A 21034-nucleotide genomic window follows, 5' to 3' on the forward strand; every position below is an offset into this window, starting at 1 on the left:
TGAAGCACATTCAACCTGATGTATGACTGTAATCAAAATTACTGTAGAAAATGAAGTGTAGATATTTGAGGTATATAGTTTTTTCCTTTCTGAGGTTGCAGATTTTGTGGAATATAATCTTGCTTTTCTTCAATAATGGAGAAAGCTTAGAAAAAAATGCCCTCTTCAAAGGAAAAAAATTGGGAATAAATATCCATTCTTTTGAGCACCCCCTCTCTCTTTCATTTGACCCATATAATATTTTGCTTCCTGCCCAATTCTAGCCTTGCTGATTCAGGCGATTATAATTTAGTTAAGATTTAGTCAAAATTCTCAGCCTTAACAATATTTTAGATTTGTAATGCTAACATATTATACTTTTTATGTTTTTATAAAACAGTTTTTATAACTGTTTTTAACTTCATTTATCTTATTTTCTGTAGTGCTCAATTAAGTTCCATCAGGTAAAGGATGCCTGAAGACTCATCCTTGAACAACTGAATTTAGGGGGACTAATTTCATCATGAAGGGAACGGAGATGAGAAACTGGATTTCTGCTTCACAGAAATCGAGCTTAGATTTCCCCCTGAACAAAGCAAAACTGTCACACTGCCCACTCTCCTTTCCCTTTTACTTTCAAAATGCTTTGCAGAAGAGGGTCATCTCTCAAAGCGAGACATTCTGGGTTAGGTGGCCGGGGAGAGTTGCCTGCACACACAAGTTTCCATAGGGGCTAGAAATTGTTTTAAAATATAGTTAAAAGTTCAAGATTAATAAACTAAGGACTTGCAACCACTTCGAACTTTTTGTTATCACATTCTTTCAGACAACAACAAAATACCCCAAACTATTGTAATCAGTCTTAATGGCGTTTGATATCCTTACTACCTGTCTCACTGCCCAGCAGTCTCCTTGCCTGAGCCAAAAGAGCTTCTCGGGGGGGGGGGGGGTTGAGGAGTCATAGACTGCTGGTTTGGGGGGATTTCAGCATCCATGCCAAGGTGACCAGCTCTGGGGTGGCTTAGGACCTCATAGTTGCCATGACAATCATGGTGCTGTCCCAACATGTCAACAGCCCAACCCACACTCTGGACCTTGTTTTTTCAACTGGGCAAGAAGAGCGTGATCTGAAAGTGGGGCATAGTGACATCAGTCCCTTGCCGTGGTCAGATCGCTTCCTGTTGAGATCTAGGCTTTCAGTACCTTTCCCCCTCTGCAGAGGTGGGGGACCTAATAGGATGGTCCGCCCTCAGAGATGGCTCTGGGGGATTTCCCATCATGCTTTAGTACCAAAATAGACACGCGATAGGTAAGTTGGGTTCAGCTTACGGCGACCTCATTTAGGTTTCGTTTTCTCCGAAATCACCTGTTTGAGCAGAGCTGTGTGCTAATCAAGCTTGGGGGAGAGGAAAACTTGGAAACCGGATGTAATTTCTGCTCCAAGATAACAAAAAGCCACGACTACATTCTGCTTTCCAAGATTAAGCAGGGTAAATAAGTAATCAGCAAGAGAGCATTTATTGCTCTGTTTCTGAGCAATACATGATTGCACCAGTTGATTATTTTTTTGATCATATCTCACGAGTCCGAAAGACCCATAGTGATAGCAGCATTCTGCCATAGGGAATTTTGTTTGCGTCAGTTGCTTCTGAACTCTTACTGCAGTACAGTGTGTCAAAAGATTTCAGATTAAAATTGCCACTGCTGGCACTCAGAGTGTGGGACAAGAGATTCCTGCTGCAGACACTTCTCAGTTGGCTTTGCAGATGCAGATGCTACTTGCCTGCCTGGTTTGCAAGGAAACTGTATTGGGGGATGTGTGTGGAAAGAGCTCCAGTTCCCAAGGCTGCAGGAAGCTGGAGGACCATCTGGGGTAAGGGAAGGCGAGTCTCCCTGTGTGAGGCTGTAGAAACCCTTGAAGGGAGCAGTGCCCGGTGCCCCCCTGAATGATGTCCCCTAAGGCTGAGGGTGTCAGATAAGACACAGGTTGCTGTCAGTCTAGGATCACTCTGAGAAGATTTTGGTGTCCTTCCTGCCTGCCTGGTTTGCAAGGCCAGCATGGCGTGCAGGCTCTAAACCTGCTCTGCACCCTGCAGAATGTTATAACATTTCTAAAAAATAAACTATTTCTTCCTCATATTCAATCTTGTAATTTGAATCTTGTAATAGTTCAGGCCCTACAGTTTGGAGAAGAAGAAAACAAGCTTATTCCTTCTCCCGTGTGACAACCCTCAGTAACTTGAAGATGGCTATCGTATCTCTTCTCAATCTCCTCTTTTCTGGGATACACATACCCAGCTCCTTCAACGGTTCCTCATAAGGCTTGGTTCCCAGAGCTTTGATCATCTTGGTCACCCTCCTCTGAGAATGGAAAAGCATCATTATGAAGCCTTATTTACCTAGGGATCCATTAGCCACGCCATCCCCTGGACCTCGGAGGGAACAAAAGTACCAGGAAAGCAAAATCTTCTTTGGAGAAAAAGAGTTTATTGAGATCTGAGCACAGAGTCAAGGTCTGTACTCAGAGACAGCCTGCTGGTTAGTTCCTAGAAATACACTGGCTGTAAAGCAAGACACTTCAGCAGACTTTCTTATACCCCCAGACTTCCCCAATCGGCTAGCAAATATTGCTTGCTTAACACATTTTATTGCTTGCTAAACATTCCTGTCTTTCTGCTAAGCCAAGCACTCCCTTCGTATCTCTTCTTATTCCTGCATTACTTAAAGCAGAAGTAAAGCAGGAAACATCTTGCTAGTGGTTTTTAGTTGACAGCAGTTTTTGGCTAGGCAGGAAACGACCTTCTGACCTGTAGCTAGCATCAGCAGTTTCAAGTAGCTGGTTAGGCAGAAAACGACCTCCTGACCTGTCTGATTTAGACTTTTGCAAGCAACTGCATTTTTGGGTTTGAGCTTGTGTAACCATCCTAGCAGAGTGCAGGAATTTACTATGTGTAGATAATATTTGAGAGCAACAGAATAAAATATTGAGAGAAACCTTTCCCATCTCCCTTTACTCCGTCCTCTTCTTTTGAACAATCTATTACTTAGATTCGTTCTGGGGTAGGGGTCTATATTCTCTCATTACAGCAATCACGCGAGGTCCCATCATGCGAGACATCATCTTTTTCATCATATGTTGCAGGCATTGCATTAAGCAGGGTATACAGAAGCAGAAAAGCAATAGAAGCATTATTGGGCCTATTCTCCCCACAAATACGATACCGTTCATGCCAACAGAAATACGAGAGCATCCATATGACAAGGGCGGTACATATCACTCCTACCCACCAAACCCAATATCTCCATGGTTCCTCCCACCAATATTCAGGGGGTGTGCTCATTGTTGAAGAGCCCACTGATATTTGTGCCCGACTACCTGTTGAGCCTCAAGGATGAGAGCCCACCGGTGAGCTGATGCTCCCACTACGTGGGTCAATTTTTCTGCTAACCCTGATGGGTGGATTGAACCACTTGTTTAGCAATTTCAATGCACACCTGGTTAAGGCTCCCATCTATCACCTGGGTTAAGAGTAGGACCTGGTCTATCAAATGAGGTTGGTACAGTGCTCTACCTTCCAGATAACAGTTGACTACCCTCCCACAACAGCAAGAGCGGTACAGAACTAGATAGATTTCGATCGTCTCTACAGCTTCCCGTAAGAGCACTGTCCACGCATGCTGGTCAGTGGTGTGGGAGAGGAGCCACAACGGGGCAGTGGGGTGTCTCAATACGGTAATCTCATCAAACCCCAGTTTCCAATAGCCAAGGAGCACGCCATCTCTTACCACCGGCAAGATGAACCAGTTGTAGCAGAGGCCAGCAGGCCAATAGGGTTGGTATGGTTCGGTAGGGTCAGGGCAATAAGACATAGAGCAAGTCAATAAAGAAAATAAGAGAGAAAAGAGAAAGTCTTTGTAACTGTCCTTGTGATGATTAGTCGCAGGATCTCGTTGCCCGTGGCCTAACGCTTTTTCCTGGTAGCGTCAGACACAAGGTGATGATCAACTTCAGAGGGTCAGCGGGATTTCTTTTGCAAGTCCAGACACCCTTCTTCAGATGCGTGTGATGTACCCAGGGGATCACCTCGACTACTTTCACTGCAGTTAGGGATGAGGGGGTCGCCAGACGCTGTCACTCAGAGGGGCTGGTGAACCGGCTCAGCGAGACTGCCACGGGACTGCAGGTGTACGCTTGAGGGAATACCTGGAAAGAAAGCAAACACACACAACAAACACAGGGATTGCACTTGTTCTTGGGTGATGTGATCTCCCATCTGCCCAAACCGGCGGGGATGCCTCGGACGAAAGGGGTTGGCCTGCCATATAGAAGTTCAAAGGGTGATAGTTCTCAGTCTCTTGGTTGGCGCACAGGGCACATTTTGGGATATAGCAGCAGTTAGTTATAGCAGCAGTTAGTTGAGGTAGAATATTCTCCCAAGGTGCGCCTTAGCAGCTGGGCCTCCCAAATGGGTGGACTCGTGGTAATTCTTTACAATTGTGCTGGCCAGATGTTGGGGCACAAAAACACGGCTGTCCGGTCCTTCCTGGAGCGTTGCTCCTTCTTGGCTGGTCCACTGCTGTTCATCAAGGGTGTAACGTGGTTCCACATCGTCTGGAGTGAGTTCTGGTACCAATATCAAAAGTCCCGGTGGTGCCTCTAAATTGGCTGGAGAACAAATGTCTACGTTGGGGGCGCTGCCTGCGGGCGCCCCTCCCATCCAATTCTTCACCGTGCGTAGAGATATCAGCAAGGCGGTCGTCACTGGAGGGGATCTTCAGGATGCTGAGACACAGTCCAATCTGAAGCAGCTTTCTTATGTGGTGGACCCAAGGGGTGGTGCCAGCGACCTTCACAGCTGTGGGTGTGGAGAGCAGATGGGCCCTTCCAGCACGGCGGCAGTGGTGCCTGGGACCAGTCTCATCCACACCTCGTCACCTGGCTCAAACTGGTCATGCAAGAAGTTCGGGCCTGGGTTGAGAGAGAAAATCTCGAGAGAGAGACTGTACATAATTGTTCAATTCCACATCTTGAGCAGGGATAGGTGAAAGCATGCACACATAAGGAACCGGTCTCCCAAACATCACTTCAAAAGGGTGACAAGTGAATACGTTTCAATGGGAGGCTACAGACTCTAAGCAAAGCCAAGGGCAACATGGACACCCAATTAGACCCTGTTTCTTGGGTCAATGGTTTTTTTTCAAAGTCCTGTTCATCCTTTCCTCTTTTCCAGAACTTTGGGGCCTATATGCGGTACCCACCATCTTCCTTCTTCACTGGCAACAGTGGGGTGTTTCACTGTGATTGGCATTGTTTCAAGATTCCATGTTGAAGCAATCGCTTCAAATGCACCCACACTCCTTCAGCTGCCTGTCGTGGGATGGGGTATTGGTTTTTATCTTTCGCCCATAGTCCAGGGTCAACATCATGAGGCAGGCTAACAGGGAGGATTCCCTCCTCTTCTTTTACCATCATCAAGCACCAATGGTCTCTCAGGGGCATTTCTAAAGAAAACTCTCCTGCTGGTCCAGTTGTCATCATTACTTCCCCCATTGGTTGGAAGGAAATCTGGGCTTGTAATTTTGTTAACAAGTCTTGGCCCAATAAAGGAATGGGACACTCTGGTATATACAAAAAATTGTGCTGGACTACTTGGCCACCTAGGCAGCAGGTAACAGACTGCAAAAAAAACGGGGCCTTTTGTGATTTACCTGTGGCCCCAATTATATTAACCACTTGGTTTGTGGGTTTTGTTACAGGCACAGGTAAGACTGAGTGGGCAGCTCCCTTGTTCACCTTCTCCTACCTGTAATAAGGTAGCTAGGTTAAGGGCTGTGGTAACCTGAAACTTCAGGCGTGAATGTAATAACAGCATCTGGCACTTCCTCATTTTCGCTTGTGATAGGAAATAGGTGCCTTTCATGTCAAGTAAGGCTGGGACTGCATGTGGAGTCACACAGGTGGTGTCCTGTCCAAACGTGAATTTTATCTGCCTTCGTGAGTAGGGTGGCCACTGCCACAATCGCTTTCATACAGGGGGGGGGGCAATCTCTGTTCTGTTGGGGTTAGCTTCTCTGACAAGTATGCGACGGGTTGCTGCCAATTTTTCAGTTTCTGGCATAAGACTCCCTTGGCTACCCCCTGGTCTTCATCTATGAACAGCGTAAAAGGCTTCTTGGGGTTTGGATGCCAAGCACTGGGGCTTGTTGTCACTTTGAGATCCTGAAAAGCCTGCTGCTGTTCCCTGCCCCATATAAAAGGATCCTTCTCTATTCCCTAGTTGACTCATGCAGGGGCCAAGCAATGCTTCTGTAATTAGTAGTGAGTCCAGGAGATATTGTTCATCATCATAAGTGGGATTATAGGTTTAAAAAAAAAAATCCCTTCAAACAATTTTACGATCTTTGCTGGATTCTCCTCAAAAGAGGGGTTCTGATTTCTCCAATTACAAACATCTGCACTTGAAAAGGGTATATGCTGGACCGTGTAGGTCTGTGGTGCCTTCGCTTGTTCAGCTGGGACAGGGGCTGGTGGATCATAAACCCTCTGAAGGGGCATTTCTCCAGTTGCCTGATCCTTCCTGGTTTTCTCATACTATCTGTGAGACATAACTCTCTTCGCCGCCTGTCCCCACTTACGTTGCCATCTCTTCCTCTTTTCAGGGATGCAGCATTCTGCTGCCTCAACTAACAAGGGGCTTACATCCAACTTCTTCCTCAAATGGCTTTACAAACTCCTTTAGTCTCTTTTTCTGTCTTTCTGTCCACATTTTCTTTCCTTGATTCATATCATCTAGTGTCTTCCTAAACTCTTCGTTATCTTCCTCATCTTCCTCTTCTTCCGTCTCACTATCCTCCTTCGCAGGTCCTCCTCCCCCCTACACCAGCACCTCCCTGTGCTTCTTGATCTTGGCCTGGGGGGGGGGGGGGGTTTGGAGGGGCTGTTGGTGGAGTGTAAGGTGGTGGCTTAATCACTCCCCCTCCTCATCTTCTGGGTCTTCTAACACCAGAGGCTTCACTGTACAAATCCTGTTCTGTGTGTTGCTGTCACAGCAAGACTTTAGCCATGGTAGATTCTTTTCTTTACATTGGTCTTCCATGTAGAGATATAGGGGATCTGGTCTGGGTGGACATTTAATATATTTTGCCACAGGGGGTTGATTTGCCACAGGGGGTTGATTAATTGCAAATCAAAGCCACGCAGTTCTCTGGGTTGGCAAGTCCACCTCACATAAAGTTTTGAGTCTCTGTTTTTTCAATGTGAATCATCACTCTTCGTGGCTGTTTTCCAGTTATTAAAAAAAGCATTCCAGAGGAATACATTGGCTTGCTCCAGACCCTATTTTTTTTTTTTTTTTCTTTTCAGATACTCCGCACCTGACTGGGCTGTAAATTCTTTCACAGTTCACACGATACAGATTGTGGTCTGCACGAGGTCGCCCTGGCAGAAAACGCACAACCCTGCAATCGCTCGGCCAAGGGGAGCGCTAGGCCCCGACCCACACTTGACAACAATTCAGTCACTGGAGTATCTGACACACAACATGTCAACAAAACACTCAATTCCCTCTGCCCCATTCCCTTTCCCAAACCTTTACCAATTCCTTTCCTGGTGGCATTCTTACTGCCGGGCACTCTACTGCCAACTACCAGGTGAGGCTGATCAGGCCTCTGGCCCTTTCCCTCGGGCCCCTAGCCCTTTCCCTCGGGCTTACCTTTCTCCGCTGCGGACCTGTCCCCTCGGCGCCGTTCTGTCCTCTTGTTCTCCCTCAACTAGATGTCTCCGCTCCAGGACGGTGTGGCAATCTCCCCCTACAAACTGGCAGGGTGTGCACCGGAAATGCGAACGCCGATTGGAGCTGTTCACCTTAGTTGAGCCTGGCCCTCCGGTCCGTATTTGGGGAGGGGGCTGATCCCGGACGAGCCCCCAAAGAAATGAAGCCTTATTTACCTAGGGATCCATTAGCCACGCCATCCCCTGGACCTCGGAGGGAACAAAAGTACCAGGAAAGCAAAATCTTCTTTGGAGAAAAAGAGTTTATTGAGATCTGAGCACAGAGTCAAGGTCTGTACTCAGAGACAGCCTGCTGGTTAGTTCCTAGAAATACACTGGCTGTAAAGCAAGACACTTCAGCAGACTTTCTTATACCCCCAGACTTCCCCAATCGGCTAGCAAATATTGCTTGCTTAACACATTTTATTGCTTGCTAAACATTCCTGTCTTTCTGCTAAGCCAAGCACTCCCTTCGTATCTCTTCTTATTCCTGCATTACTTAAAGCAGAAGTAAAGCAGGAAACATCTTGCTAGTGGTTTTTAGTTGACAGCAGTTTTTGGCTAGGCAGGAAACGACCTTCTGACCTGTAGCTAGCATCAGCAGTTTCAAGTAGCTGGTTAGGCAGAAAACGACCTCCTGACCTGTCTGATTTAGACTTTTGCAAGCAACTGCATTTTTGGGTTTGAGCTTGTGTAACCATCCTAGCAGAGTGCAGGAATTTACTATGTGTAGATAATATTTGAGAGCAACAGAATAAAATATTGAGAGAAACCTTTCCCATCTCCCTTTACGTAGGGATGTTATATTGCTTCACATGCTCAGACCTGTCAGGTTTCACTGTCAATGTCCATTAGCTGGGAATGTCCATAAACTCACAGATAGGCTGTGCCTTGTTGTAGCTGTGCACTGAGGATCAGCAGTGATGACCGTGTATCACCGGTTTTGATCTTCGAATGATATACATACTTCAGATGGGAGACCCCAAACCGAGACTGAAAACCCCCATGCAGTTTAAAATCAACCAAGGTACTTTGAGCTTATCTCTGACAGAAGCCTAATAAACTGGTACAGGCACGTGTTTCTTACTAAATGCTCTGCTGCTGATTATTTGCAACTTTTTACCCTACATAACCTTCAAAGGGGAAAGTAGCTTTGGGTTTTCATTATATTTTAGCAGAAATTACATCCTGTTTACAAATTTTCCTCTCCCCCTCCCCTGCCCAGCACACAGCTCTGCTCAAACAGGTGCTTTCTGAGAAAGCGAAAGCTAAATGGGGTTGCTATAGGTACTCCTTCTTGTAAATCATTTGTAGCTTGAAGCTGTTTGTTCAGCCTGACCATCTGGAGCAGGAGAAAGCAAACTTGCACCACCCTCCATATGGCAGCCCTTGATGGTGTTCATATCTCAGAGTCCAAAAGTCCCATGGTGATAGGCGAATTCTGCCACTGGGAGTTTTATTAGCGCAAACTGTTTCTGAACTCTTATCGCAATACACTGTGTCTAAAAGTTCAGATTAAAATTGCCACTACTGGCACTGTGGGCTGGATAGGAAAAGATCCTGCTGCAGCCACTTCTCAGCTGGCTTTGCAGATCCAGCTGCTTCCTGCCTGCCTGGTCTGCAGGGGGTGGGGAAGAGCAACAGCTCCCCAGGCTGCAGGAAGCTGGAGGACAAGCTGGGGGAATGGAAGGCGAGCCTCTCTGCGTATGGCTGTAGAAACTCTGGAGTGTAGCAGCGCCATGATCCCTTGCATCATCTCCTTCTCAGGTTGAGGGTGGCGGATGAGACAAAGGCTTTGCTGTCCATCTAGGAACACTCTGTGGGGGGTTTGGTGTCCTGCCTGCCTGCCCGGTCTGCAAAGCCAGCTTCTTGCTCTAACGTCCCTCTGCACCCTGCAGAATGTTAGAACTTTTCTGAAAAAGAAACTATTTCCTCTAAGACGTCCTAAACCCCCACAACTTTAAAGCCCTTCCACTTAATGCAGCCTATCAATGTAACAATGCAAAAGTCGACAAGGAAGCCATCAAGGAATAATATTTCTATGCTGCCTTTCAGCTCTAAAAGGAGCCCCACCTAATTAATTCTGACTGTTTCTTTCTTTGCTCACTTTCCCATATTTCAACAATTCCTGCTATGTATTCAGCAGTGAACGGTTGCTTGAAAGGACAACAATCAAATATACAGTGAGTGGAACCTTGGTTCTTGAACTTAATCCATTCCGAGTGTGTATTCGACTCCCGAAACCATTCAAAAACCAAGGCGTGGCATCCGATTGGCTGCAGGAGCCTCCTACACTCAAGCAGAAGCCACGTCGGACATTCAGCTTCTGAAAAACATTCGCAAGCAGGAACACTTACTTCTGGGTTTGCAGAGTTCCAGAGTCATAGAATCATAGAATCATAGAGTTGGAAGAGACCACAAGGGCCATCGAGTCCAACCCCCTGCCAAGCAGGAAACACCATCAGAGCACTCCTGACATATGGTTGTCCAGCCTCTGCTTAAAGACCTCTAAAGAAGGAGACTCCACCACACTCCTTGGCAGCAAATTCCACTGTCGAACAGCTCTTACTGTCAGGAAGTTCTTCCTAATGTTTAGGTGGAATCTTCTTTCTTGTAGTTTGGATCCATTGCTCCGTGTCCGCTTCTCTGGAGCAGCAGAAAACAACCTTTCTCCCTCCTCTATGTGACATCCTTTTATATATTTGAACATGGCTATCATATCACCCCTTAACCTCCTCTTCTCCAGGCTAAACATGCCCAGCTCCCTTAGCCGTTCCTCAGAAGGCATCGTTTCCAGGCCTTTGACCATTTTGGTTGCCTTCCTCTGGACACGTTCCAGTTTGTCAGTGTCCTTCTTGAACTGTGGTGCCCAGAACTGGACACAGTACTCCAGGTGAGGTCTGACCAGAGCAGAATACAGTGGCACTATTACTTCCCTTGATCTAGATGCTATACTCCTATTGGTGCAGCCCAGAATTGCATTGGCTTTTTTAGCTGCCGCGTCACACTGTTGGCTCATGTCAAGTTTGTGGTCAACCAAGACTCCTAGATCCTTTTCACATGTACTGCTCTCAAGCCAGGTGTCACCCATCTTGTATTTGTGCCTCTCATTTTTTTTTTGCCCAAGTGCAATACTTTACATTTCTCCCTGTTAAAATTCATCTTGTTTGTTTTGGCCCAGTTCTCTAATCTGTCAAGGTTGTTTTGAAGTGTGATCGTGCCCTCTGGGGTGTGTCAATTTGTTCGACAACTAAGCCGTTCGGGAACCAAGGCACCCGTGTATATCAGAGTTTCTCTCTCCAGGAGAAACCCTCACCAGGACAGGAAGTCCAATTTATGCAGTTTGAAAGCTTCTCATCAAAGCATTGCAGCCATTTCAGGGGGTTTAGGGAGGAAAACTGAGAGGCAGATGAAGCTGTATAGGAATTTCAAGAGCATTTGTTGAAGCTATTTACTTAAGGCTTTGTAATAACGATAATGTTGCCTGCACCCCAATTTCTGTTTGGTAAGAGATTCCTGGGGTTCCAGTGCTAACCCAGAACATGGTTTCCTTTGAATGCTCAATGGAGTTAAACATTAATGTGAGTAGTTTGAACTGGGCCTTGAACTGAACTGGCAACCGATCCAGCTGTTTTAAAAGAGGAGTTCGATGCAGAAGGCATTAACTGCTGCAATATTTCTGTTCTTGTTTAGAGAAGAGCAGCCATGGCTTGTAAGAGCAGCAAACAAGACACATTAGCTCAAATGAATCAGCCATCTGGCAAACGTACCCTTGATATCGCCATTGTAGGGGACTCAGGTGTCGGCAAATCATCCCTGGTCAATGCCCTGCGAAATATGGCAGACGGTAAGGGTGGTGCAGCTGCGGTCGATGTGATGAAAGGTACTAGGGAACCAATGGGGTACTTATACAACCAATATCCAGATGTAACCCTTTGGGATCTACCAGCTGAAGCCAAACTTTATTCAATTACATATCTTCACCTCAATATGAAAGCAAACATGTTTAATGTTTCTTTTTTCTGTGCTATTGTGGCTGTACCCTTATAGAAGGATGCAGAGACCATACCTGCCTTCACTTTCCTCTTAATAGCAGTATTGTGGGGAGAGGGATTATCATCAGAATCATGGGATGGGGAGGGAAAGTGTCAAACTCTCCTTGGCCTGCAAATCCCTTCTGGGCTGTTGAGCTGACTGGGGAAGCGCTGAGAGTGCAGAAAAGGAGGCTGGACAGCAGAAGTTAACAATTAGAAATCGAGAAATCATAGAATTCAAGCATGCATTTCCCCCCTGAACAAAGCAAAACTCTCACACTGCCGACTCTCCTCTCCCCCTTTCACTTAAAAAATGTTTTCCTGACACCTTCTTTTCTCCCTTGGTTTGAGGGTCATCTCTCAGAGGGAGACATTCTGGGTTAGGTGGCCGGGGAGAGTTGCCTGGACCACAGGGGCTAGAAATTATTTTAAAACATAGTTAAAAGTTTGAGATTAATAAAGTTAAGGACTTGCACACCATTTTGAACTTTTTGTTATGGCATTCTTTAAAACATGAGTCTCGCTTCCTTGTTCTGTCTGAGGATAGTAGAGCCTACAGACTATTTGGGCTATGAGGGATTTTGTGAGCTTGGGTTTTGCACGTGTGGTTTTGCTTTTTTGGTTAAAACACACTGGAACATAATGGTCATGGCCCACTGCAGCAGTTCAGGAAGATGCATGGCTGGTAGTTGACACTTTATTGGCAAGAGAAACACTGACAGCAGCTCCCACAGGGTGACTTCTTCTGCACGGAAGCCGCTGCTGCTCATTCCTCTTCAAGCCCCTCCTGGTACTAGGAGATGGCGGAGCAGGGGAAGGCGGGGAGTCAACTGGCCCATCCCTTGGCTGAACAGTTTCTTCTTCCTCCACCGCATCCTGCCCTCACTCTTCTTCTTCCTCCTCCTCCTGGTCTGGCTCCCATAAACCAGTGGCTCCCTTTCCTGGGTCAGGCTCCTGGCCCCCTCTCTCCACCACATTCACAATCCCCGACATCTATTATCTGAGGAAGAATAACCCAAGATGTTATGTTGCCTGAGGTGAATGGCAAGATGGCCGCTGTCCCCTCTCTCCATTCCATGGGCAGAAACCAACTGGATCAGCCACTGAATGACTTCAGAACATGGGCAATGGAGCCCTGACCTCTCCTCACGTGAGGGAAATGGCCTTAGGGGACGTAGGCAGGCTGTTTCCAAAGGGGTAGCCATGTCGGTTTGTTGAAGCAAAAACAGCAAAGGCAGGCCCTCCAAGTATCCGTATTTTCCAGGGATGTCCCTGATTTGGAGAAGCCACCCTGGTTTCTGATTTGATCCTGGAATGTTCTGCTTTTCCTTAGGATGTCCCTATTTTCAGTGGAGAAATGTTGGAGGGTATGGAGTTATCTGGCCCCTGAGCCATCTGAACGGAATACTGTAGAGCAGGGGTGGCTAACTCACAAGAGACTGTGATCTACTCACAGTTAAAAACCGGCATTGATCTACCCCCCTTTTTTGGGGGGGGGGTTTCAGGTCAAAGTTGTTGAGCTTATTTGAGGGGAGCCAGTGATCTACTACAGACGTCCAGTGATCTACCGGTAGATCACGATCTACATGTTGGACGTGCCTGCTGTATAATGTTTTATTATGTTTTTATATTTGTTGGTAACTGCCCAGAGTGGCTTGGGCAACCCAGTAAAATTGTGGGGCTAAAAATAGTAAAATTATCATTATGGAACGGGACGTCCCTGTTTTCATCAGAGAAATGTTGAAGGGTATGCAAAGGGTCTCATGGCATCTTAAAAGAGGAGAGTGACTAGTGGGGATCCTCAAGAGGCACAGTCCGGGATAGCCGCCACCACTGAGCTTCCCCCAATACTCACACCCTCAGCACCTTCTACCTGAGGCAGCTGCTTCACACTGGCTAATAGTAGAGCTGACCCTGTTGGAGTAGACCAAGAAAATAGCAACACACAGTGACAGAACATGGAGCAAGCCTTCCTGAAGATAAAATAGAGGTTGGGTGGCTTTGTGGAGGCCCCTGCTCAAGCAGCCAGTCCTTCAAATGTCATCATGCTGGGGGTAGCACTAACATTGATCTATGGGCCTGATCTATGCAGACCTAAATGAATTTGTGTGAAGGCCAGGGCTGTAGAGTTAAGGGAGCAATCCATACTGTGAATGCCACATGAAATGCCATCCCCTCACGAAACAGGTTGCATCATTTTGACACCCCCCCCCCCATGAAACAAATGGTTGAAATTCCCCATTGTCAACCACGAATAGAGTGGTAAATTGTGGGTGGGGTGGTTTAGTTCTGTCCTAATCCCACGGTATAGTAGTATTTCACCTCAGTCTTCCCAAAGCAAGTAATGCTTCAGAGGTTTTGGACTACAACTCCCATCAGCTCTAGCCACCATGGCCAATGAACACCAAAACATCAGGAAGGCATCAGTTTGAGGAAGGCTGTAGGGATCTTCCAGAGGTCCTTTTTATTGAGCATTCGTATCTGAGCTCATATTGGGGTGATTATACACAATCCTACTTTCAATACCCTTTGCATCTGCAAATGTTTTGGGATGGTCATACTGCTTCGTTTGCAATAGGCATGGGTCCATAGTTTCCTGCTAAAGCCAGTGTGGTGTAGTGGTTAAGAGCGATAGACTCGTCATCTGGGGAACTGGGTTCGCCTCTTCGCTCCTCCACATGCAGCTGCTGGGTGACCTTGGGCCAGTCACACTTCTCTTAAGTCTTTCAGCCCCACTCACCTCACAGAGTGTTTTTTGCGGGGAAGGAAGGGAAAGGAGAATGTTAGCCGCTTTGAGACTCCTTCGGGTAGTGATAAAGAGGGATATCAAATCCAAACTCTTCTTCCTCTTCTTCTGCGACTTTTTCGTAGCACAAATGTTGATGGGTGTGTATGTTGCCCACTTTTGTCACACTACAGAGCAAGAGTGACCTTCCAGATGGCAATAATAACCGAGTGACATTGGGGAAATGTTGCAGAACTATTAATAGAGTGGAATGGTATGTGGATGGCCCACTGTAACCCCCCACTCATGCATTATTACTGTGTCGATGACATGTTGTCTCAAGGCAAATCTAAAAAAAAATGTAGTATAAACACTGACAACTGGGAAACACTGGCCTGTGAGCGCTCCAGTTGGAGAACAGCCTTTACCAAAGGTGTCATGGGCTTTGAAGACACTGGAACTCAGGACGCAAGGGAGAAACATGCTAGGAGGAAGGCACACTTGGCAAATCCACACCGTGATCAACTCCCGCCTGGAAACCAATGTCCCCACTGTGGAAGGACGTGTGGATCCAGAAGTGGCCTCCACAGTCACTTACGGACTCACTGTTAAAACCATGTTTATGGAAGACAACCTTACTCAGCCCAGAGTGATTGCCAAAGAAGGAGGGGGGTCTAGATAATTCACAATATTTCTCATTTATGAGACTTTCATGGAAAACTGAAAGCTGATTAGTAAGGGTGGCCAGGAGATTAATTTAACCAATTAGTTTATTTCATGAAAATTTATACACCACTTGATTCTAATAAAACCTCAAAGCAGTTTGCAAAGAGAAAAAACAATAAAACCAAGAAACAATTATAGTCATGCTTTAAGATATGCAAGAGTTAAAATACTAAAACAGACGAAAATTACCTCAACTTTCTATTTCACAAATGTGGAGGCTCCTGTCTAGCTGAATGCCCTCCTTCAGTTTGAGTGTGTATGAGGGAAAGCAAATTCTGAAATAGATGTTGCATGGGACTTGTGATAGAGAGCTAACTCTTGTTCCTAAAGAAAAAAGGAAATGCAGCATAGATATAGAGAGAGAGAGGGAGAGGGAGAGGGAGAGAGAGGGGGGAGAGAGAATGCTGCAGCCTGCATAAATTTTAACTTGAGACCATCCTCGCAAGAAGGTTCACAGAGGTCACTAATTTTTTCTAGTCTGACATCATATACAGAGCAATTCATTAGTGGACTGAGAGAATTATGAATAGGAAAAAGTCCATTTGTCCCAAAGTCTCTTTTTGGTATTGGTCTTAATTCTTATACATTGGATAGAGATACTAATTTTAAAAAGTAACTGAAAGGGTATTATGCTGGCATTCAGATTATTTCACTTAGGGTTTTTTTAATAAAAAATGAGAAGCCTAAGATTTATGGAATTTTTAAAATAAAAAACCTGATCATCTGATTATTATTATTTTAATGTTTTTTGGTGGTGGTTGTTTTAAAAATGGAAACGTATAATTCACCAGATACTATATATCAAGGACTTAGTCAACATGGCACATCTGCTTGCTGCTAAATGGACTTTTCCCCCTCTGCCTCAAGAGCTTTGGACAAAACCCTCTTGGTGTCATCAGCAGCACCCGATATGCATTTCTGCAGCATGAAGTAGGTGCGAGGAAGCGAAATCCCAACGGACAGAAGAAAGCCAAAGATGGGGAAATGCTCCCAGCGGTGATATTCATAAGCCATCACTGAGAGTCCCACCAAGTCTGGCAGCACCCATAAAATGGCAGAGAACATTCCCAGGGACTGCATTGCTGCTTTAAGGGCTGTGCTTGACTTTTCAACTCGCTGGGCCAGAGATGCAAGAGATCGATCGTCCAGGCCAAAGTCTAGGAAGCACCAGGAGCGGAACTTACTAAACAGAAATATGGAGAGAAGGAAGGGAACTGGGCTTCCAAGAGCGACCAGCAAAACAAGCCTTCTGGTCCAAATCTTCTCCTCCACAGTGGTTTTCTTTTTCTCTAAGATAGGCAGGCAGATGCTAGGGAAGCGGAGCAGAAAGGCTTGTCTCTTCAGCCTCAAGAGATCGTTCTTCAGCGTTTCCTGCAGGAGGGGGAAATCAAAGCAGTCGGCTTCCCAATTGGAGACGATGAAGACTTGTGGGTCCCTCACTCCTTCTCTTACCAAGCACTCTTTGCAGTCCTTCTGGATGTGCAAGAGGACCTTCTTCTCATTGTAGCCAGATGGCTGTTGCCTCTTGGCGGCCGACAGGTCCAGGTCTGCTTTGGTGCGCACAAAGTAGAAGCTCTTGCCCATATCTTGGATCTCACGGACCAGGTCAGAATGGGTGGAGCGGAAGCGCTGGGAGCCGACGATGACGAAGAAATCAAAGTGATTCAAATCGACCTTCTTCTCAAATTTGTCCTCCCCAAAAGTTGCCATTCCCCTTCCGGGGTGGTCCCAAAGGATCACTTGCGGAAGTGTCGGGTGTGGGTAATCCTTGACTTGCACCGTCGTCATCTGTATGCCAGTCGCAGCGGCACGTGGGTCATTGGCACGAAGACCCAGCATGGCATTGATGAAGGAGGACTTCCCGGAGCCGGGCTCTCCTACTACGGCAATGTGGAGCGGAGTGCTGTTGAAAAAGGGCAGTGGTTTTGCCAGCACCTGCGACACAGCGCCTGCCAATTGGCCCTGAGAAATGGCTACCTCAAAGTCTTCCACCATTGTGGATCTTGGTGCGCTGCAGAGAAAGGAAGCAGGAAAATGTTAAGCGACCAGCCTAATTAGAAGCATTCATTTGAGAGTGGCATGCCCTCTGTAAAATTTCCAGCGTCTGCAATATCATTATCATTTGCCAAGCAACAAAGCTTTACAGGTAGAAGGTATGAATCATAGAAGGGACATCAGGAGCTGGAGTTGCTGAGACAGCATCTTAAAAAGCAGAGACATCACCTTGCCAACAAAGGACCGTATAGTTAAAGCTATGGTTTTCCCAGTAGTAATGTATGGAAGTAAGAGCTGGACCATAAAGAAAGCTGATTGCCGAAGAATTGATGCTTTTGAATTATGGTGCTGGAGGAGACTCTGCAGAGTCCCATGAACCGCAAGAAGATCAAACCTCTCCATTCTGAAGGAAATCAGCCCTGAGTGCTCACTGGAAGGACAGATCGTGAAGCTGAGGCTCCAATACTTTGGCCACCTCATGAGAAGAGAAGACTCCCTGGAAAATACCCTGATGCTGGGAAAGATGGAGGGCACAAGGAGAAGGGGACAACAGAGGACGAGATGGTTGGGCAGTGTTCTCGAAGCTACAAACATGAGTCTGACCAAACTGCGGGAGGCAGTGGAAGACAGGAGTGCCTGGCATACTCTGGTCCATGGGGTCACGAAGAGTCGGAAAGGACCAAACGACTAAACAACAAAATACCCGTTGTCAATGACGTTAACTCTTTACTCAAAGAAAACCAAACAGCGCAGGCTGAGTGAACACAGCAACTCTTCCCAGTATCTCTTGCCCCAATGCAGCTGTTGCAAGGACTGTAGGTCCCCACATCTCCTGCTCTCTAAGGCTCCTTCTTCCCCAGAAACCTGAATTTCTTTTGTCTTGTCTCTCATTGCTCTTCCCTCTTCATTCCTCTTCATGTTCTGGGAGACCAGGGGGGACGGAAGCTGGTTACACCACAAGGGGGAGATTCCCTGTGTCTACTCTGCCTCTTGACCCCCCTCCAGTTCTGCCTCTGATTCTGGACCGCTCTCTGCCACAGACTCTTCCTGCTCACTAAACCCTGTTGCCTCTTCAGCTTCCGACTTCTCCTCCTCCTCCTCCTCCTCCCAGTCTGCTCTCTCTTCTCCCTCTGACCACTCATCTCCATCCCACCCCCAATCCCCTGGCTCTGAGACTCCTTCCCCTGGGGGCTCCCTTGGGGGTTCCTCAACTGCTGCCTCCCCCCACTCCTCTACATTTAGCCAGCCCAGGACACAGGAGCAGAGCCGAAGAGCCCTGAATATAGAGAGGGACATGAGGAAGGGGACTCTCAGCATTTTAAGAAACTGCACTTCCTGATTTTTAATTTATTTATTTTTTAGGTTGGGGAGGGAGGCTGTGCCCATCACACTGATGATTAAACCTTACATGTTTTTAGAAAGATGCAACGAAGAGTTATCAGTCTGAAGGTGCAGAAGAGGGGGGTCTGGTCAAAAAGAAGAAGGGGTTGGGGCAGTTTTATTTAAATATGTTTTAAGAGCGCATCCTACCTTTAGATACTGTATGTAAATTCTGCCCCTGCTTGTCATTTAAGTCAGAGGTTTTCAACCTTTTTGTGTTCACAGCTCCTTTGATCAAGTACCTTCTTTCTGCGGCACCCCTGTGGGGCTCAGGAGCCCAGCTATGTCACCCCTTGCCTGCAGAGCTGGCAGCTTCTCACCCTTTTTCAAACAACCCCCCTCCTTGTTAAGTCTTCCCTCAGCCTCCTCTCCCCTTTCCTTGGGAGTCCTCTGGGCAGCTGCTGATGCCACCCCTGGTCTCTGAGTTGCCCTTCCTGCCCTCAATAGAGGTGCCTCCTCACACTGCCCCACAGGGGCCTGGGACTTGTCTATCTATCCTCAGCAGCAAGGGCTGTTGGTCTTGCTGGCTGGGCGCCTTTGCCCACTTGCCTGCTTACTCTGAGGCCCCGTTTCAGCTCCTGGAAACCAGCACCCCCTGGCCAGCCCCAGAGGCACCATCCACTGGGGAGCTTGTAACCAGGGCTGCTGCAACAAACAGCTGTGAAAACCTTTCAGAGGCAGAGACACCAGAGGGCATCAGATGAGGGAGGGAATGAAAGAGGGACAGAGGCCAGTGTTGCCCACGGCACCCCTGACCACCATTCAAGGCACCCCAGGGTGCCATGCCACACTGGTTGAAAACCACTGATTTAAGTAATTAAAAACCAGATACACCTTATGTGTCTAAATTCTCCACCCACCCACCCCTCCCCCAAGCTGCACATTACAATGGTACCTTGGTTTACAACCATAATCCGTTCCGGAGGTCCGGTTATAAACCAAAACAGTTTGTAACCCAAGGTGCACTTTTGCCAATGGGGCCTCCCCCCCTAAAATTGGTTGTAATTCAAAAAAAGGGACACACACTTCCGGGTTTGACGTGGTTGTAACCCAAAACGGTGGCAAACCAAGGTACCACTGTATCAGCTTTCCAAGGAAATGGTTTCTCTCCTCAGATTTCCAAAAGAATGGTTTCTCTTCTCCCCGCTCCTTCTCCCCAACCTGTGGAAGGACCAGACACAAATTCCTTGCCTCTCGACCCCTCAGCAAACCTTTATTCCCCCCCCCTTCTCTCTCTCCCCTCCGAAGATGTCACCTGGAGGGCTGCTGAGATTTTGTGTTGGTGTTGCTGAGAGAGGAACGGGTTGGGGGGGCAAGGGAGGGGGTTGTGAGCTCTCTCTCTCTCTCTCTCTCTCTCTTTGTGTGTGTGTGTGTGTGTGTGTGTGTGAGAGAGAGAGAGAGAGAGAGAGAGAGAGAGCTCTGAGACCAGAAAGTTGTCATTGTGGAACAAATCAGTATGATATGGTTTGTATGTCTGTGTATTGTTTTACAACTGAATTACATTAAAAAAAACTGTCAAGTCACATCAAAATGTCATTTTCTTTCCTGAAACCTTTTATCAAGAAATAATAAATTTAATACTGGATTTTCTGTGAAATAATTCATTACAAGGGGAAGTGCGTGAGGAATTGAATGGGAGGAAGGGGGGTTGGAGGAGAGGCGGAAAGAAGAGCGAATTTGTCATTGGCTAGGGGGAAGCTACAAACATGAGCCTGACCAAACTGCGGGAGGCGGTGGAAGACAGGAGTGCCTGGCGTGCTCTGGTCCATGGGGTCACGAAGAGTCGGACACGACTAAACGACTAAACAACAACAAGGGGGCGCAATCTGGACGGTTCTGCCAGGGGCGCCAGATCACCCAGCTAGGGCGCTGCCTGCTTCCAAAGAGCTCCCCCCCCCCCTCTGCCAAACCCCAAAAAGGGAAAGAGGCGGGAGGCGAGAGGAGCAGGAGGGCAGCCCCGTAGCAGCTGCAGAGGGGGATGTCGAATGAACACGCGTCACCGCTGGAAAGGGGAGACCCGCGTTGACTTCAGAGCAGTTACTTACAACTCTTAGAGTAGCACCAGCTCTGCTTGCTCGCTGGTGATGGCATGTTATTTATTCCCTTTGCAGCGGGGAAAAAGGGCAGCCTTCTCCGACGTCATTATTCATATGAGTAAAAATAAACGATTCTGCCGCCCCCCGCCTAGCAATGAGCTCAGAGTCTCCTTTAACGCAGACACACTAAAAAAAAAAAAAAAAGATACGGAAATCATCAGAGCCGCAGGAGAAATGCTCACCTCCTTACCTGCTGCCAGCCCGGATTTTTTGCAGTAAAGCTCAGTTCCCTCTTCGGAGACTTTGCTTGCTGGTCTCTTAGGCTTTTCTCCGCCCAACTCTCTTTCTCTCGCTTTTATTCCCTCTCCCGCCCGATTGTCGCACTAAA

The 21034-nt window shown here is 47.1% G+C and overlaps 5 protein-coding genes across 9 annotated transcripts in view; 1 reads left to right on the forward strand and 4 right to left on the reverse strand.

The window, feature by feature from the left end:
* The window catches only part of LOC310684286 (interferon-inducible GTPase 5-like), a 41318-nt gene extending 29860 nt beyond the window's left edge, over window positions 1–11458 (forward strand). The window contains exon 4 of the transcript XR_014514729.1: window positions 11444–11458. The gene's annotated coding sequence lies outside the window, so the exon portion shown is untranslated. The remainder of the gene's footprint in view (window positions 1–11443) is intronic.
* LOC310684433 (interferon-inducible GTPase 5-like) overlaps window positions 1–20979 on the reverse strand; it is a 42054-nt gene extending 21075 nt beyond the window's left edge. Inside the window, exon 1 of the mRNA XM_083455588.1 lies at window positions 20889–20979. The gene's annotated coding sequence lies outside the window, so the exon portion shown is untranslated. The remainder of the gene's footprint in view (window positions 1–20888) is intronic.
* The window catches only part of LOC310684428 (interferon-inducible GTPase 5-like), a 95575-nt gene that overhangs the window by 64589 nt on the left and 9952 nt on the right, over window positions 1–21034 (reverse strand). The gene's annotated exons all lie outside the window — the stretch shown is intronic.
* Window positions 1–21034, reverse strand: part of LOC310684400 (interferon-inducible GTPase 5-like) — a 62627-nt gene that overhangs the window by 41185 nt on the left and 408 nt on the right. Inside the window, 1 exon segment of the mRNA XM_083455511.1 lies at window positions 20897–21029. Within this exon segment, the coding sequence (XP_083311637.1) occupies window positions 20897–21029 (133 nt within the window).
* Window positions 15262–21034, reverse strand: part of LOC310684498 (interferon-inducible GTPase 5-like) — a 55996-nt gene continuing 50223 nt past the window's right edge. The window contains exons 1-2 of one of the 2 annotated variants that reach the window (XM_083455740.1): window positions 20656–20751; window positions 15262–17246 (exon numbers count right to left, since the gene is read on the reverse strand). In XM_083455740.1, coding sequence (XP_083311866.1) covers window positions 16073–17230 — 1158 coding nt within the window. In that variant the 5' untranslated portion in view covers window positions 17231–17246; window positions 20656–20751 and the 3' untranslated portion in view covers window positions 15262–16072. Of the gene's footprint in view, window positions 17247–20655; window positions 20752–21034 lie in introns of those variants that run through there. The other variant, XM_083455739.1, reaches the window with a different exon arrangement.

The sequence above is a fragment of the Podarcis tiliguerta genome, assembly GCF_965153285.1.
Source record: "Podarcis tiliguerta genome assembly, chromosome: 8".
NCBI classification, from domain to species: domain Eukaryota; kingdom Metazoa; phylum Chordata; class Lepidosauria; order Squamata; family Lacertidae; genus Podarcis; species Podarcis tiliguerta.